The sequence below is a fragment of the Pogoniulus pusillus genome, chromosome 2 (assembly GCF_015220805.1).
Source record: "Pogoniulus pusillus isolate bPogPus1 chromosome 2, bPogPus1.pri, whole genome shotgun sequence".
Taxonomy (NCBI): Eukaryota; Metazoa; Chordata; class Aves; order Piciformes; family Lybiidae; genus Pogoniulus; species Pogoniulus pusillus.
This window is the reverse complement of record NC_087265.1, coordinates 43,757,906-43,774,372: the sequence shown is the minus strand read 5'-3', so window position 1 is coordinate 43,774,372 and position 16,467 is coordinate 43,757,906. Positions and strand designations below refer to the sequence as shown.

General features: G+C 45.1%; 2 protein-coding genes across 7 annotated transcripts in view; both read left to right on the top strand.

Annotated features, from left to right (window-relative positions):
- The window catches only part of SSB (small RNA binding exonuclease protection factor La), a 38,341-nt gene that overhangs the window by 15,781 nt on the left and 6,093 nt on the right, over nt 1-16,467 (top strand). Inside the window, exon 1 of one of the 3 annotated variants that reach the window (XM_064163365.1) lies at nt 10,094-10,195. The exons of 1 other annotated variant lie outside the window; for it this stretch is intronic. The gene's annotated coding sequence lies outside the window, so the exon portion shown is untranslated. Of the gene's footprint in view, nt 1-10,093; nt 10,196-12,028; nt 12,132-16,467 lie in introns of those variants that run through there. One more of the 3 variants, XM_064163374.1, reaches the window with a different exon arrangement.
- Nucleotides 3,586-16,332, top strand: KLHL23 (kelch like family member 23). Of its 4 annotated transcripts, XR_010306708.1 has the most exons (4): nt 3,586-5,481; nt 6,947-7,099; nt 7,653-8,498; nt 8,949-11,597. XR_010306708.1 is itself a non-coding variant. In XM_064163339.1 (3 exons), exons 1-3 carry the CDS (start codon nt 4,269-4,271, stop codon nt 16,111-16,113), a joined length of 1,383 nt encoding a protein of 460 aa, XP_064019409.1. In that variant the 5' UTR covers nt 3,586-4,268; the 3' UTR covers nt 16,114-16,332. The 4 variants fall into 4 exon arrangements, 3 of the variants coding, with proteins under 3 accessions (XP_064019409.1, XP_064019400.1, XP_064019386.1); XM_064163339.1 differs by lacking the exons at nt 7,653-8,498; nt 8,949-11,597 and adding an exon at nt 16,097-16,332; XM_064163330.1 differs by lacking the exon at nt 7,653-8,498.

Sequence of the window (16,467 nt, the reverse complement as noted above, 5' to 3'; positions counted from 1 at the left end):
TATGCAGCCATTGCCACTCAGACAAGCCTCAAGTATTAAAAATGTCACATTGAAGTTAAGTGGTGTATATCCATGCTGAATGTTTTTGTTCTTATAGTTGCACAAATGGTCCAAAATATTGATGGTCGGTTTGCTATGGAACTGATATGTGTTTTAGCTTAAGTGCTTTAGTAATACAGTATTGGTCCAACTTTTGTAGTGCTTTGATTGCAGATTTCTGAGGTGTAGCTCAGCAGCCTGCAGTTGCTGTAGTGGTTGCCTCCTGCTTTCTGTGCAGCACTGCTCTACTTTTCTCACTGACATTTCATGTTGTGGCTACATTCCTTTTCTCAGATGAAGATTTTTAGAAGTGGTATTGCCTGTTTTCAGGCTGACAGTGTAGTAAGTGATAAATGAACATTTCCTTTGAATAGTTCCTTGTAAATAGTCCTGCTTTTAGCCCTTCATCTATTTTAAAGAGCTACTTTGAACAGTCTAAGATATCCAGAATAATATCCCTGAATTCTCAGGAGCATTGCTTTAATGATGGGTATTTGATAGTTGCCCGAGACATTTGTGTTGGAGATCTTACTCTGTCTTGTGCAAGGGCATGAAGACAGCATCTGAAGAGCTGGTAGGTCTCAAACTGTGGCAGATTCGAGGTGTATGATTTACAGGTCACACAAAAGAATGGTAATAGCTGTTGCTTAAGATAATTTTGTATGGTTACAAATTTTTGCTGTGTGTCTCCTCATTGTAGTTTAACCTCAGCTGGCAACTAAGCACCATGCAGCTGCTTACTGACTCCTCCCTTGCCCAGGGAGGAATTGGAGAGGGGAAATTCATAGAATCAACCAGGTTGGAAGAGACCTCCAAGATCATCCAGTCCAACCTAGCACACAGCCCTATACAGTCAACTAGACCATGGCACTAAGTGCCTCATCCAGCCTTTTATTGAAGACCTCCAGGGACAGTGACTCCACCACCTCCCTGGGCAGCCCATTCCAATGCCAATCACTCTCTCTGTGAAGAACTTCCTCCTAACATCCAGCCTAGACCTCCCCCGGCACAACTTGAGACTGTGTCCAGTAAAACTCAGGTTGAGATAGGCGACAGCTTAAGAACTAAAAATAAAATGTGGTAATAATAATAATGAAAAGGAATATGACAAAAAAAGAGAAGTAAACCATGAAGCTAAGTGATTCATAGTGCAGTTGCTCATCACTCACTGACTGATGCCTAAGCAGAGATCTGCCTTTCCTGGCCATCTCCCCCGGTTTATGTTCCGAGCATGATGTTTTATGGTATGGAATATCCCTTTGGCTAGTTCAGGGCAACTGTCCAGGATGTGCTCTCTCCCAGCTTCCTGTTCCCCTCGTCACTAGCAGAGCATGGGAAACTGCAAAGTCCTTGACTTAGGAAAAGCACTGCTTAGCAACAACTAAAACACGTGTGTTGTCAACATTATTCTCACACTAACCACTGCAATCCAAAACACAGCAATCTATCAGCTCCCAGGAAGAAAATAAACTCCATCTTACCCAAAACCAGGACACTGCTTTACTCTAGAGGTGCTGCTGCATATTACCACTGTTGTAACATGCTGCTCATCTTTTCCTGTTGTTTTCAGAACTTAATTGTGAGGCTGCTTGCTTTCAGTTTGCTCACAGATCTGTTACTGGTGGTTGTTGGGTGTTTTTTTTTGCTTAAACTGTATATAAATAATTGAGCTTTTCCTTCCTGATGTTTCTAACTATTGTTCTTCAACCATAAGGAAACTACCTTGTCATTTGTTGTGATGAGTGGGAAATGGAGTGCAAAATTCATCTTCATGCTCAAAAAGGGGTGCTTTTTGTGGCTTTGATTTAAGTACTGGAGCAGTTGAGAGTAGATAATCAAAGAAGACTAATTGAACTCTTAGCAATTATGAACTAATTGAATCAAAGGTAGAGCTGATGCTGTTTGCTAGACAAAGTGGATGTTGGAGACAAGAAATTTTTCAATTCCAGTAGGTAGGCATTATTCATATGAGGTCTTAGGGGTTTTGCTCTCTTCTATTAAAAGGAAACTTTTCTGAAGTACCACAGTTACCAACTTATTGCATGTTTGGGTGGAATGGAGATGAGTATCTCCAAAGGGTGAAGCTGGTTTAAGATGATAACCTAGCCAAAAGAGAAAGAGAAAAGGTCCTTGAAGGGATTAATGTTTAGTACTAAGTGTTGCTGATCTCCAGACTTGGTAAAGAAGTTAAGAAAATAAATGCATAATGGAAGGTGTATGTGTGTATGGGAAATTTTCTATGTGGTAATAGGTCTGCTGTCATACACCAGCTACTATGAAAAGTACTTAGTATTGTGTGTTAGTAGGGTAGTCAAAGCCTGGGAGAAGCTCCTGCTTGTCCATAGGAAGCTGATGAAATGGAAAGTGCAAAGCTACAGCAAAACAAAGCTGTTGGCATGGGAATATATAAACAGAGTTAGGACTGTACAAGGGAACGCTTTATAAAAAGAAACTGAGTAATGTAGCTGAGGGACTGGCTTGGGTCAAAGACAGAAGGGCTACTGCTAATTCCTAGACTACACCACAAAACTCTGATTTTGCTGGCTAAAAGTGCATCAAGAGTGGTTAAACAAATGGACAAGGATATATGAAGTGTTTGTTGGGGTTTTTTTGGTATTACACAAAAGCCAAGGGCAAGTTTGAGTCCTGTGCATTTGAGGAAGTATGGCAGAAAAGAAAGTGTATATGGACATACTAGTTTAGATTCATTCTTTAGTTCATGCTTCTGGGGGCAATCAGGGAGAAAATAACACCAGTAATCAAAATGAAAAAATATGCTCTTTGATCTGTGGAGAGCAGGAGCTCTCCTAATTTCTCTTTTTGGTTTATAGTAACAAATATCCACCTCCTTTTGACAGGAGAAACCAATGCTGGTTCTTTCAATCCTGTAAAGTTCTGCAGGGCAGGAACCTGGCTGCTGGATCCAAAGCATCCACACCCTGCAGCAGGTGAAGGAGGGAGCTCAGCTCCTCAACCTCAGAGGATGCTCTGCTTCAAATACTTCTACAGGTTTCCATTGCAGAAAATATTTTGCTAGCAGAGAAGAAAGACTTCTTAAATTGTGAACCACCTTTTCCGAAGTGGCTATATAACCTTCTGCCTGAATAACCTGGTGATAGTTGGAGTCTGTTTGTCAGCATAGTTTGTGACTGTCCTTTGCACTTTGCCAGGTTGGGGTGTTTGAGGAGTGCTGTAGCTGGCCCTTCTCGAATCCTGCTCTTCCGTAGTGGGGGATCACAGAATCATCGAATGATCCGGGTTAGAAGGGACCTATGAAGGTCATCTAGTCCAATCCCACTGCAGTGACCAGGGGCATGCTCTTCTAGATCAGGCTCCCCAGAGCCGGGTCGAGCCTCATTTTGAATATGCCCAGGGATGGAGCCCTAACCACCTCCCTGGGCACCCTGTTCCACTGTTCCACCACCCTCCTAGTAAAGCAGCAGTTCCTAACATACAATGTAAATCTGCTCCTCTCCAGCTTGTCCAGGTCCCTCTGGATGAGATGCTGTCCCTCTGTCATATCGACAGCGCCACTCAGCTTGGTGTTATCTGTCTGTATAATTGATAACAACATTAAACAGTACAGACCACTGAGGAGCACCGCTTGTCACTGCTCTCCAGCCCCTGACGCTTGCTACCCTTCCCAGCGCTGCCCAAACGGGTCGCTGTTAGCAGCAGCCACAAGCCCCTCGCTTTGTTCCATGGCTGAGGGCTAGCGGATTGGTGACGTTCCCCAGGCATTTGCTTCTGTCCCTAAGACAGCTGAGCCTTATGTCATCATCACGGCCAGCCTTTAACGCCTCGCCCCGCGGCGAGGGGAACCCCAGGGCGGCAGCAGCGGTTCAGGTCGAAGTCTCCCCGGGGCCGGCCGGGCGGAGGGCCAGGGCCTGCTGACCTGCCGCAGGGGCCGGCGGGGGGCGGGCAGCGCAGGGCCGGCTGTCAGGACACCGAAATAGGCGCTGCCGCTCCGGCCCCGCTGCCTCCAGGAGGTAGTATTTCTTCCAAAGATGGTGCCAGGGGCGCCGCGGGCCCGGGAGCGCCGCACGCTGCGGCCGCGCTCCGCCCAGGCGTAAGTAGCGCGGCGGGAGGCGGGGCGGGCCGGAGCGCGGCAGGGGCAGCGCGGAGCGGTTCCCAGATCGCCAGCGGGCGCGGACAAAGCGTCGCGGGGGAGCGGCACTGCGGGGCGGCTCGGCGCGTCGGGCTGCCCGCGGTGTGCGCGGCTCACGGCCATGGCCCTGGTCGGGCAGGAGGACTACGCCTACTTGTACGAGGACTCCTCTTACCCCGCCGGATTCCTGGAGGCGTTCCGGACCTTTTACCTGGACGGGCTCTTCACCGACATCACCCTGCAGTGCGCTTCGGGGGTCATCTTCCACTGCCACCGAGCCGCGTTGGCTGCTTGCAGCAGTTATTTCAGAGCCATGTTCACAGCCGACATGAAAGAGAAATCTAAAAATCAGATCAGACTTCCCGGGCTCAGCCACGCCGTGCTGGAGGCTCTCGTGAATTATGCATACACGTCACAGATCCAGATAACAAAGAGGAATGTCCAAAGCCTGCTCCAGGCTGCAGACCTCCTGCAGTTCGTGTCAGTGAAGAAAGCCTGTGAGCAGTTCCTAGTGAGGCATTTAGATACTGACAACTGCATAGGGATGCACTCCTTTGCCGAGTATCACGACTGCTCCGAGTTAGAAAAGGAGTCCAGGAGGTTGTTGTTATCACAGTTTGAAGAAGTGTGTAAGCAGGAAGAGTTTCTGGACATTGGTAAGGAGAAGCTCTCTTTCCTTCTCTCCAGAGAGAATCTCAATGTTTGGAAAGAAGAGACAGCTATTGACGCTGTCATTAAGTGGGTTGCACACAACGTGGAAGAGAGAATTGAAGACATCTGTGAACTGTTGAGCTGCATCAAAGTAGACTTAGATAACATGTATTTGAGGTCAGCTTTAAGTGTACAAAAAAAATGCCGCCTTGATGACAGTAGGATAAGATCACTCATACACAATGCCCTGAGCCTGAATCCCAAAGGTCTCTCCAGAAAACCCACGGCAGCTATGTATGTGATTGGAGGATATTACTGGCATCCCCTGTCGGAAGTGCATGTGTGGGATCCGCTAACCAATGCGTGGGTCCAGGGAACAGAGATGCCTGATCACACTAGAGAGAGCTATGGGGTCACTAGCTTGGGACCAGACGTATATGTGACAGGAGGTTATAGAACAGAGAGTATTGAAGCTCTTGACACTGTGTGGATATATAATAGTGAGAGGGATGAGTGGACAGAAGGCTGTCCCATGCTCGACGCAAGGTATTACCATTGTGCAGTTTCCTTGAGTGGCTGCATCTATGCTTTGGGTGGTTACCGAAAGGGAGCTCCAGTTCAAGAAGCTGAATTCTATGATCCTTTGAAAAAGAAGTGGCTTCCTATTGCAAACATGATCAAAGGTAGGTAAGCTTTTGTATGGTGTTTGCCTCAAAGTTTGTTCCTTTTCTGTTTGCTACTTTTAAGTGCCGTGAACACATTAAGAGTTCGAGCCAAGTTCTAAGTCCATGGGAACCTCCTGTTAATGGTAGGCTTTGGTGCAGATCTTTACTAACCAAATGACTGCAAACATACAAATACTATGCTAGGCTGTGCCACAGAGCATTAGGGTGGAAAAGTTGAATTTTAGTTGAATTTTGCTTTCTTTTAGGACTAAAATTTCTATCCAAATTAGAAAGAAATCAGAACACTACTTTGGATCAGAGTCTATTTGATAGATGGTCAAATACCAAGCTTCAATAAAAAGATTGTATTCTTTTAGTATAAGACCAGATTACTGAGATTTTTCTGTGTAGCCATTTATAGAAATGTCATTTTCATTAGAAAATGTCTTGTATGCAATTTCCTCACATTTCATCAGCTGTTCAGGATCCTTAGTTTAATCTAGTTTGAGGATAATGAAAATCAGTAGTATCTGTTTCTCACAGCCAAAATAATGATCTATTAAAAATGTTTGATTTTGGACCACAGCCTAACTAGAGGGTATTATTTATAACTTAAATAATCTAATCCTGTAATTTAAATAATCTAATAACCTATTTATAATTTAAATAATCTCAAATTTCTAAGCAATTAGACTTTTTAGCATATATTTTAATAAATAAATGTTATTATTTGCAACTAATTTTAAAATTTTACTGCAAGTTGATGCAACATCAACTTGAGGTACTTATTAACAGGGAAAATGCTTCTACAACTTTATTCATTGTTTGTGTATTTTCCACGAACTTTGCTATTATTCTTCTTATTTCCTTAAAACTAGCAATGCTATGCTAAAACTGTGAGCAGTTACACATTCTGTACTGTTGTTTCATGCTCTTTTCAATGTTAAGCCTTTTAGAGGCCTGAGAAAACCACATTAATTTCCTAATTTTGGCCCCTTTTATCTTGCCAGATCCCTTATTTTGTGTTGTTCTCTAAGAGCTAATGTGTTCTTTGTCCTTTCTATTTGTGTCCTCGTTAGTGATACCACGAGAGAGACTAAAAGTAATAGAAAATATACCCCAAGACACTGGAAATCTCAGCTTCCTTTGTCTGTGCCCTTTCCTTACAAGTGACTTTTAACAGTCTCTTAAACTTAATGAAGTATTGAAAGTAATTTTCTATTCCAATACCAGTATGACAACATGTCCTTAATTACTGCATAAAAATTCAGTAAAATGTTGTCTGGCTGTATTAGATGCAGCAAGTGTCAGTTCTATTTAATTGCTCCTGACTTAGACTGATAAAATAAGAAGCCCTTTTAAAGATATTAAAAATAAGCACAATTTCCTTGAAAATAGTAACGAGTCATTTGAAATGGGTGGAAGTGACTGTGATTATTGTTTGTAGTCTGAAGGTGTGTTGTGACTTTCACATTGTGTACAGGTGTTGGAAATGCCACTGCCTGTGTCCTGCATGAAGTAATCTATGTAACTGGAGGTCACTATGGGTACAGGGGAAGCTGCACCTATGATAAAATCCAGAGATACCATTCAGGTAGCAATGCATGGAGCATAGTCACCACAAGTCCACATCCAGGTAAAGAATATTTTCTGTAATAAGCATAGAGCTTGATGTGATTGCTTGTATCTAGGAGTCTTTAAGTCTGCTTAAGAGTTTCTGGCACATTCCTAGTAAAAGGAGCAATGCCTGTAGGACAGCAAGGGCCAGAGAGGAATCTTCTCCCATTGCCAGTCTGAGAGAGGAAGGGAAAACTCTCTTCAAGCACCTGTTCTAGAGAAGTCACTCTCTAAATATTAAACTGACTAGCTGCATTCTATTACATAATAGTAATTCTATAACAATTCTATCTATTTATAGATATTTGGCAAAAATAATTAGTATGATTTTAAAAATGTTTTTGTGTTCTACATTTGGTAGCAGGAAAGTTTTAAAGCAGTTCTCACTAAGTACAGGTGCTCACATCTCTTCTGTAGTGCCTTGAGCTTGCTTTCACTATGTGTCACGCAAAGTCCTGAGGTGTCTCCTAAACTCCTTGAAGAACCTCAGCTGCCCTCAGTTTTTGTCATGTGGTTGCAGTTGAAGTTAACATTATTATGCTGAGTTGAACTGTGTTATTTTCTTCCAAAAGAATATGGATTGTGTTCAATTACATTACAAAACAAGATCTATTTTGTGGGTGGACAGACCACGATCACAGACTGCTATGACCCAGAGCAAAACGAGTGGAAGCAGATGGCTCATATGATGGAGAGAAGGATGGAATGTGGCGCAGTGGTTATGAACGGATGCATCTATGTAACAGGAGGATATTCCTATTCAAAAGGGACATACCTGCAAAGTATTGAGAAATACAACCCTGAGCTGAACAAATGGGAAGCAGTAGGCAACCTTCCCAGTGCCATGCGGTCCCATGGCTGTGTCTGTGTGTACAATGTGTAAGCATCTAATTTTCATATTGCTGTTACAGAAAAGAGCCCACACAGTATTCATAGTGGTACTGATTACCTCATGAGTGAGATGTGTAATACAATCTTTTCACACATGTTGTAAAAACTAGGTATAGTTTGCCTTTATTTCAAACAATTCAGAAACACAAATGTGGTACATTTTCCCCTATTTCATCAGTCCCATCATTCTTTGTCATGAAATAGATCTGTTGTCACTAACTGTAAGGTGAAACTATGACACCGTGCTGAGTATGGCCAAACAAAATACTTTCTATTTCTGTGGACTGCTGAGCTTAAGATGAAGTCTTTGATACTCCAGCTGTTACATCACCCACAAGTCCTTCTCTGCTTGCAGACAGCAGGTCTAGTAGCATGTCTTCCCTAGCTGGCTCCCTCACAAACTGTGTCAGGAAGTTATCCTCCACACAATCTAGGAACCTCCAGGACTGCTCCCTCTCTGCTGTACTGTATTTGCAGCAGACAACAGGGACATTGAAGTCCCCTATGAGAAAAAAGGGCCAACAATAGTAAGATTTCTTCTATATTCTTAAGGGATATTTTATCTGCATCTTCATCCTGGTTGTGTGGTCTATAACAAATTCCAACCATATCTGCTTTGTCAGCCTTACCCATAATCACTTGACTCTTTCATGACCATCATTAAGCTTGAGAGAATCAAAACACTCCCTGACATACAGATCTACCCCACTGTCTCTCCTTCTGGAGAGCTACTGATTGTGGCACTCCAGTTGTGTGAGACTTCTCCCCGTGTTTCTGGGATGGCCACAAAACCATCGTTTTCCTGATGCACAACAGCTTCTAGCTTCTCCTGTTTGTTTCTCATACTGTGTGCATTAGTGTAAATACACTTCAGCTGAGCTAACAGTCCTGTACCTTTTTGCAAGGGAAAGTCCTAATTCCTGCTTGAACATTTTCAGGTGCTCCCATAGTTACTAACCCTTTACTTTTTGCTGCAGATGGGTCCCTCCATTCCCTATCTCTACTTGACACATCAGACTGAAAGACCTGCTAGCACACCATTCTTCAAACATTGGTGTGCTGCTCTTGGACTTATTTCCAGCAAGCCTGATGCTGTGCCTTTCCCCGTCACATCTAGTTTAAAGCTCTTTCAATGAACCCTGCAAGCTCCTGTGGTAGGATCCTTATCCTCCTTGTGACAGGTGTATCCTGTCTGTTGCCAGCAGGCCTAATATTCTCTAAGTCAGCACACCCGGCTCAGAGCCAAGCATTGATCTGATGGCTCTTCCAGTTTATTCTCCCATCACTCCTCACAACTGGAGGTATAGAGAAGAACACTACTTGTGCTCCCTATCCCTTAACCAGTTGTCTAAGCACCCTGGAGTGTCTTTTTTTTATTTTTTGCTCTCAGGTTTCTTCTTGTTACTTCATCACTACCTTCCAGAAAGATCAGCAGTGGATAGTAACCTGAAGGCTGTACTAGGGAAGGAAGCTTTCTTCTTACATTGTTAATACAGGCCCCAGGGAGGTAGCAAACTTCCCTAAGATATGGGTCTGGTCTGCATATTGGTCTTTCTGCTCCCTTCAGGTGAGAGCCACCCATGAGTATCTTTTATTCTTTAGTGAAGAGGTTCTGATGAGGATGTGCCAGTGAGGGACAGCACAGACTCCACATGATTCAGTGTGAATCTCACCAGAGACCTTTATTGTTGGTTATGACCCTGCTTATGTAGTCTAGAGCACAGCACACACCCCTACACATTAGCATAATCTAGGCAAGTACAGCCCAGTCTTTTACATACAACATGCCTTGTTTTTCCCCTTAGCCAGATGTCCCACTCTCTTTCCTCCCCTGTGGGAGGCATCCTGAAGCTGTGAGAATGAAGGTCAAATGCTTATACACTCCTCACTATTATTCTATCTTGTGTTGCATTCCCACAAGGATGTAGACTGACTAAACCTTGGCAACACTTCCAAGCTGGGTCTTTGTTATCATTCAGTCCTCCTTGCAGAGGAGACAGAAATACCTTGGGGAACAGAAAGGCTCTTCCAGACCACATCAGTTCCTCAGTCCAGCTTATATAATGACTGCAGAAACAGCTCTTAGGCATTGGCATGAAAGGCAAGGACGACTCAAGTCTGCTGTAGGGTGTGGTAGGAATTTCTTACACCAGCACTGCTTCCTAAAATGAAGTTTTATGTTTACACGACTTATTAGGTGTGATGAAAAGAGCTGTCCAAGCAGGTAAGCCCTGAATTGGTGATATTTATTTTTCTTGATCATAAGCATTTTCAGCATTTTTCTATTCTTTCACATTGTTATGCTATTTCTCACCTCCATTTGACCACCAGTAGCAGGCTGCACTCTGTGCTTTGTTGTGAAGTTCTATGATATACAGTTTTTGTTTTGATGTCTTTTTGTGTCAGCTTAACTATGTCAGAAGCTCATGCCTGTGTGGATTCAGTATTTTGCTTCATTACCCATCCCAGTGGAAGCTATTTAAGGATCTAGTGTAATTTGTTTAAAGACTCTAAATTGTAAAGAAGCGTGGGGAATTGAAGTCTGATGCTGTTTGAAATGCTTGGGCTGGGCAGCTGAGAAAAGTAAATAAAGTGGCTGTTTCTCCTGGGAATTGTTCAAAGGCAGGTGGAGATTTAAAGGACAAAATCATAAGAGCATCAAGGTCATTTTTTGTATTGAACAAACTCAGTGTATATAATTTTTCAGTGCAGAATATGTACCTGTGGTGCTTGATGTTGAAAAACGTGTGCATGGAACACCAGGTTGTGGCTGGCTCTGAGGTTCACCTTGGCTTGTATCCTGTCACTAACAGTCAGTGACAGGATGTAAGAACAAGGCAAGGACTAACGAACCCTCCCAGCATCTACCTGTCTGCTAGGTAAGCTAGGTGTTTAATGTTGGCAAAGGATGGCACTGTTCCAGAGCTGGAGTACAGGCACAGAGTCTGTTTTCTCCCTCTGGGCACCTTTCAAGCATCTCTGCTCTGCCTCAGCCTTTTGTGAAGTGGCCAAAAAACCCTTTTTTAGTTCTTACATGCTAGAGGAGCCATGTGCTCATCTGGTGTAAACAAAAGCCAGCGGGGTCACTGCTTAGGGCTCTTGATTTGTCAGAGACTTTTGAATGCTTTAGAATAAACAGAGCATGGGAGTTCAGACTTGTGGTTAAATTTTAAGTGGTGCTATTTTTCACAGAATCCTACAGCGTCCTTTTAAACTAGCTCGTATCTGTAGCCCATCCCAAGAAAACATGAAGCAATCAGGTCCTGAGCACAGGAAGGAACATGAGGTCAGTGAGAGGAAGTGGGGCTCTTGGTTCTGGTCAGTAACCTGTGGGTCCTGTGACAGGTGGATCCTGTAGGCACTTAGGTAGTAGGTTTGTAAGCAACAGTGGTTGAACATGAACACTGAGTTACTGTGCTATCGGACCTGTATTATACTACGTATTTTTTGTTTGATCTGTGAACTAGAAAACTGACTCAGAGGCAAGGTGAATTAATTCAGTCCCGTTTGTTAAATGTTTTACTGGTATGACCCTCATGTCTGTAGCGCTGTAGATGTCCATAACACATCTATGGTACTTAAGTGAATGTCTGCGATAGGAAATAAATGTAAGCATAGCATCAGTATACTAACTGGAGCTTTTCGGTTACTTCTGGCAGTAAGTGCCAAGGCACGCCCACACATTCCTGCACGCTCGGGCCGATGCCCGGGCCATGTGCTATGGCCGCGGCACCCCCTCCCGCTGCTGCCGGAGCGTTCCGTGATGCGGAGGCCAAACGGAACCGCGCTTCTCTGCTTCCCGTGGTCTCCTCCTCAAATCACTCCGGGCGCAGTGGGCCTTCTATCCGCGCCGAGGACCGACCACTGTGGCGGGACTGTGCGTACGGCAGAGCGAGCCGTTTAGAAGGGCAGCGCGGCTCTCCCGCCCGGGGCCGGGACCCGGCGCTGCTGTCCGCTGCGGGGCTGCGGCCGCGGGGCGCGCAGGCGCAGGGCCCTCTGCCTCCCTCGCCGCGGCCCTGCCGGCGCTCACAGCCCGCCCCGGAAGCGGCCCCGAGTGAGGGGCGGGCGGCCGCGGGGGCTGCTGGGCCGCGTGGCGCCGACTGCGGCCTTTGAGGCGGCGGAGCGGGGCGGCGTGCAGGCTGCGTCCTGGGGCACGGCAGGTTTGTGCTGGGCGGGCTGCCCGCGCGTCGCGGATGGCGTTGGTCGGCTGCGCTGTGCTCCGTCAGTGCAGCTCTCCGGAGAACGGATGAGCTGGGTTGTGGCAAGGCGCGGTCCGGGACGCCTGGCGGGGCACGGCGGAGCGAGCGGTGTTGGGGCCGGGAGGGAGGAGTAGCTGGGATGAGGTAGCATGTGCTCCTTGTCTTGCCCCGGCTAGGGCAGAGGCGTGGTGCGGGCCGCAGCCGCGGCCGGCGGGCGTAGGGCGAGCTGCTGCCGCCTCTCCGCTGTGCCGGTGCCGTCGCGGCGGGAGTTGCTCGCCGGAAGCCCCTCAGGCGGCGCTGGGCTCCGCGCGGCTCACCGCTGTGTGTCTCGCTGCGCATCCAGGCGCGCTGGCGGCTCCGCTCCGGTACGTGAGGTACCAGCGCGGCTCCTGCTGGCGAGCGGCCCAGGGCTGCCTATGCCAGTGGGATGCCGATCCCGGTCCACGGGAGCGCGGGCGGGGCTGTGGTCTGCAGAGTGGGAACCTTGGACACGAGGCTTGAGGCTCTCTGAAGAGGGCTGTGTTGTGACGAAGTATGAAAGCGGCACGGAATAACCTGATCATAGAATCATAGAATCAACCAGGTTGGAAGAGACCTCCAAGATCATCCAGTCCAACCTAGCACCCAGCCCTAACCAATCAACTAGACCATGGCACTAAGTGCCTCAGCCAGGCTTTTCTTGAAGACCCCCAGGGACGGTGCCTCCACCACCTCCCTGGGCAGCCCATTCCAATGGGAAATCACTCTCTCTGTGAAGAACTTCTTCCTAACATCCAGCCTATACCTACCTGGTGATCTCCCAGCACAGACGTAAGGTTCGGGAGCCAGTGTTTTGTATAATTTCAGTACGACAAGAAATTATTCCTCTGATCGCATTGCTTTTACTCAAAGCCAAACATCAGCGGTAAAGAACCGTGGCAGGTAATTCTTGCCTTGAATAAAAAGATGCACTTTAATAACAGGGATCTGGACAGATCCAGATCTCTTTACACTTAAGTTCTTGTTCAACTCATTGCATGAATGACCGTTCCATGTTATTTTATTGGGGAAATTTTCTTTCACTCTGATATGGGTCAAGAACTGGCTGGAGGGCTGGGCCCAGCGAGCGGTGGTGAATGGTGCTCATCTAGTTGGCAGACAGTCACTAGTGGTGTCCCCCAGAGATCAGTGCTGGGCCCGGTCCTGTCTTTACTGATGATCTGGACCAGGGGATTGAGTCCATAATCAGTAAGATTGCAGATGACACCAAGCTAGGAGCAAGTGTTGATCTGCTGGAGGGCCCTGCAGAAGGACCTTGACAGGCTGGATGGCTGGGCTGTGGCAAATGGGATGAGATTGAACAAGGCCAAGTGCAGGGTTCTACACTTTGGCCACAACAACCCCAAGCAGCGCTACAGGCTGGGAACAGAGGGGCTGGGGAGCAGCCAGGCAGAAAGGGACCTGGGGGTACTGGTAGATGGTAGCTGGAACACAAACCCTACGAGGAGAGGCTGAGGGAGCTGGGGGTGTTTAGCCTGGAGAAGAGGCTCAGGGGTGACCTCATTGCTGTCTACAACTACCTGACTTCAGTGTGGTCTCTTAAAGCAGTTGTAGTAAAACCTCATGTAGGATTTTGCATGCTGTTCAGACTGTGATTGTTCTTCAGTTGAGTTAAGCTTTTTACCAATCTTCATTACTGCACAACAACTGAAAACTATTGATCTGAAAGTTGGATCCAGTAGCCTAGCTTGTACAAAATGACTGAGCTGAAGCGCCTGAAAAGTGAGCATGTGCAGCGAGACTAGAACTTTTCTTAAATTAGCAGACTGCTTCTGCTTTTATTCTAAACAAATTAGAGCTTGATCAATGTCTGAACTGAATTTCCACTTGTGACAAGCTTGAGTCTGTCATAATTTTCCCTTCAGGTTGTTATTTGCAGCTCAATAGGTGCTTAAGAAAAACTTTTCTAGGTGTAAGACTTAATCTGGAGGACTTGTCCTAGGTCTTGCATTGTTTTTTCATCACTTCCTAGTAGTGTACTTGAGACCAGCTGACCAATTGGAAGGTGTTGAAGGACAGTTCCTTTATCTAGTTCAATCTGTATTTCAGTGGGCACCAGCAGATTGTCTCTGTTCTTGAGTTCTATAACATATTGTTAATGCATTCTTCTTAACAGGATCCATGACTAAAAGCCAAGTTAACTTTTTTTCCCCTCAGGATATGCAAGAGAGCAAAATTTTCTCTTAGGAAATTAGTATGTCTTCTTAAACAGTAATTGAGCTGTACTGGAAAAGCACCCATAAGAAAATTGGGTGCTTTTAAAAAAGCACTTAAACGTGTTGAGTAGCTTTTAAAAACACATGCCCTGCCTAGAGAAGAGACTGCAGTGTGAGTTATATCACCCAGTTAAGGTTCAAGAACATGAAGATTCACATGGTTGATAAATAGGTTGATATTCAATACTTCTTTATTTTGACCCTGAGGAATAGTTTAATATCAAATCTAACCCAATACTGGTGGCTGTCACAGAAAGGTTTTTCTTTGTGTGTTTTTTTTAACATCCTCTTGTGCTCCCTGCCCTAACAGCTCCATCAGCACTGTTTTCTACAAGCTGAATTAAGTAAATGATAAATTTATCTAATGGACTTTTATTCTGTTTCTTCAGTGAAAGTTCATTTTCTGCTGGATCAGGTTCTATGTAGCATACAAGGGATGTGATGGATTAGTTGATTCAATGGAAGAAGGCTGAGACTGCTCCATAGACGTATTACACCAAATTAGATATAATGTAAAACAGAACGCTGGTTTCTTTCAGAAGGCAGGTGCCAGGGACAACATTCAGGTGCTAGCAGTATATTAGCACTCCCCTGCAATGTGGTGGTAAACCAAGTCTCCTGTAGTCAGGTGGCTAGTGTGAGACATCTCTGAAATAGCTGCAGCTGCCAGTTTGTGTACTGTAGCCTGGATTTTCCTGAAGTGCTTTATATACAAATGGATCATGCTCTGAGCATAGCTGCCATCTAACACTCACTGAAGTCATCCTTTAGAGTACAGGTGGAATCCAGGAGTGGAGACCAGGATGCAAATGCTAAGGCTGTAGTTGCTTAGATTAAGAAGAATGGATGCAACATAGTTTTGAGGAAGAAAAGGAAATGAGAATACTACAGATGGCAAGAGGCTGAACAATGCTTAAATTAAAAGTAAAATAAGGTGGGGGTGTCAGGCAGGTGTTCTGATGAATGTAATTTGCTGTTGCAAGGGAGTCTTAGGCACATTTTCTTTGTTTCTATACTGTCAGTCACTTTGCAGCTCTAAAGATGTGGCTGTTCTTCAAGTGGCAGAATAGCAGAACGTGTGTGCTTCAATCTGCCCTGAAACCATGTGAGACATCAGTGTAAACCTCTCTTCCCCAGTACTTTCCATAATAAGTGTAACAGTGCACAAAGGGAAAAAGAAGTTTGTGCTTCTAGTTCAAACTGAACTCCATCTCTGCCAGCTTTATAAAGCTGTATTTTTTTCTCAGGGATTACTCTTTAGAGCAGTCTATCTTAAGAGCAGATAGATAGACATTTTCTCATCTTGGCTAACTTTCTGGCCAGGAGCTGCTTTGTTTCCAACCTCCCAGAGCATGTAGTGACTGTATTCTCATCTACTGAGATTATATGCTTAATGCCAGTTCAAGGAAGAAGTTTCAAGTTAAAACATCTTACTTCTTATCAAAGAAGCTTGATTCAGTAGTCAAGCACAACTGCAGTGAAGACAAGTTTGTAAAGGAGAGAAATAGGTATTTTTTGGATGTTACTAGTAAATAGAACTATTTTAATTCCTTCCTCCAATAAGTTCCTTGAACTTTAAAAGATTAATTAGGATGCAGAAACTTCAGAAATGTTTCTAATTACACCGAATCAGGAATAGTAATAATTTTTTTTTAATTGATGTTTGCCTAGGGATGAGTTGGATTTGACTTCAAGAATAAATGTTGTTGGCCTTTCAGGATTGTTGCTGTTAGGTTCAAGCTGAAAATCTATGCCTAGAAAAAGGTAAATAAAAAATAGTGCTGTGCAGTGCCAGGATTTTTTTTTTACTTAGCTTGAATGTGGCATCCCAAGTGCTGCCTTAACCAAAGTATCTTATGTGGGGCTGTGCTCATGTTTAAACTTGGCTCACAAGCATGAACATAGAATCATAGAATCATAGAATCAACCAGGTTGGAAGAGACCTCCAAGATCATCCAGTCCAACCTATCACCCAGCCCTAACCAATCAACTAGACCATGGCACTAAGTGCCTCATCCACTCTTTTCTTGAAGACCCCCAGG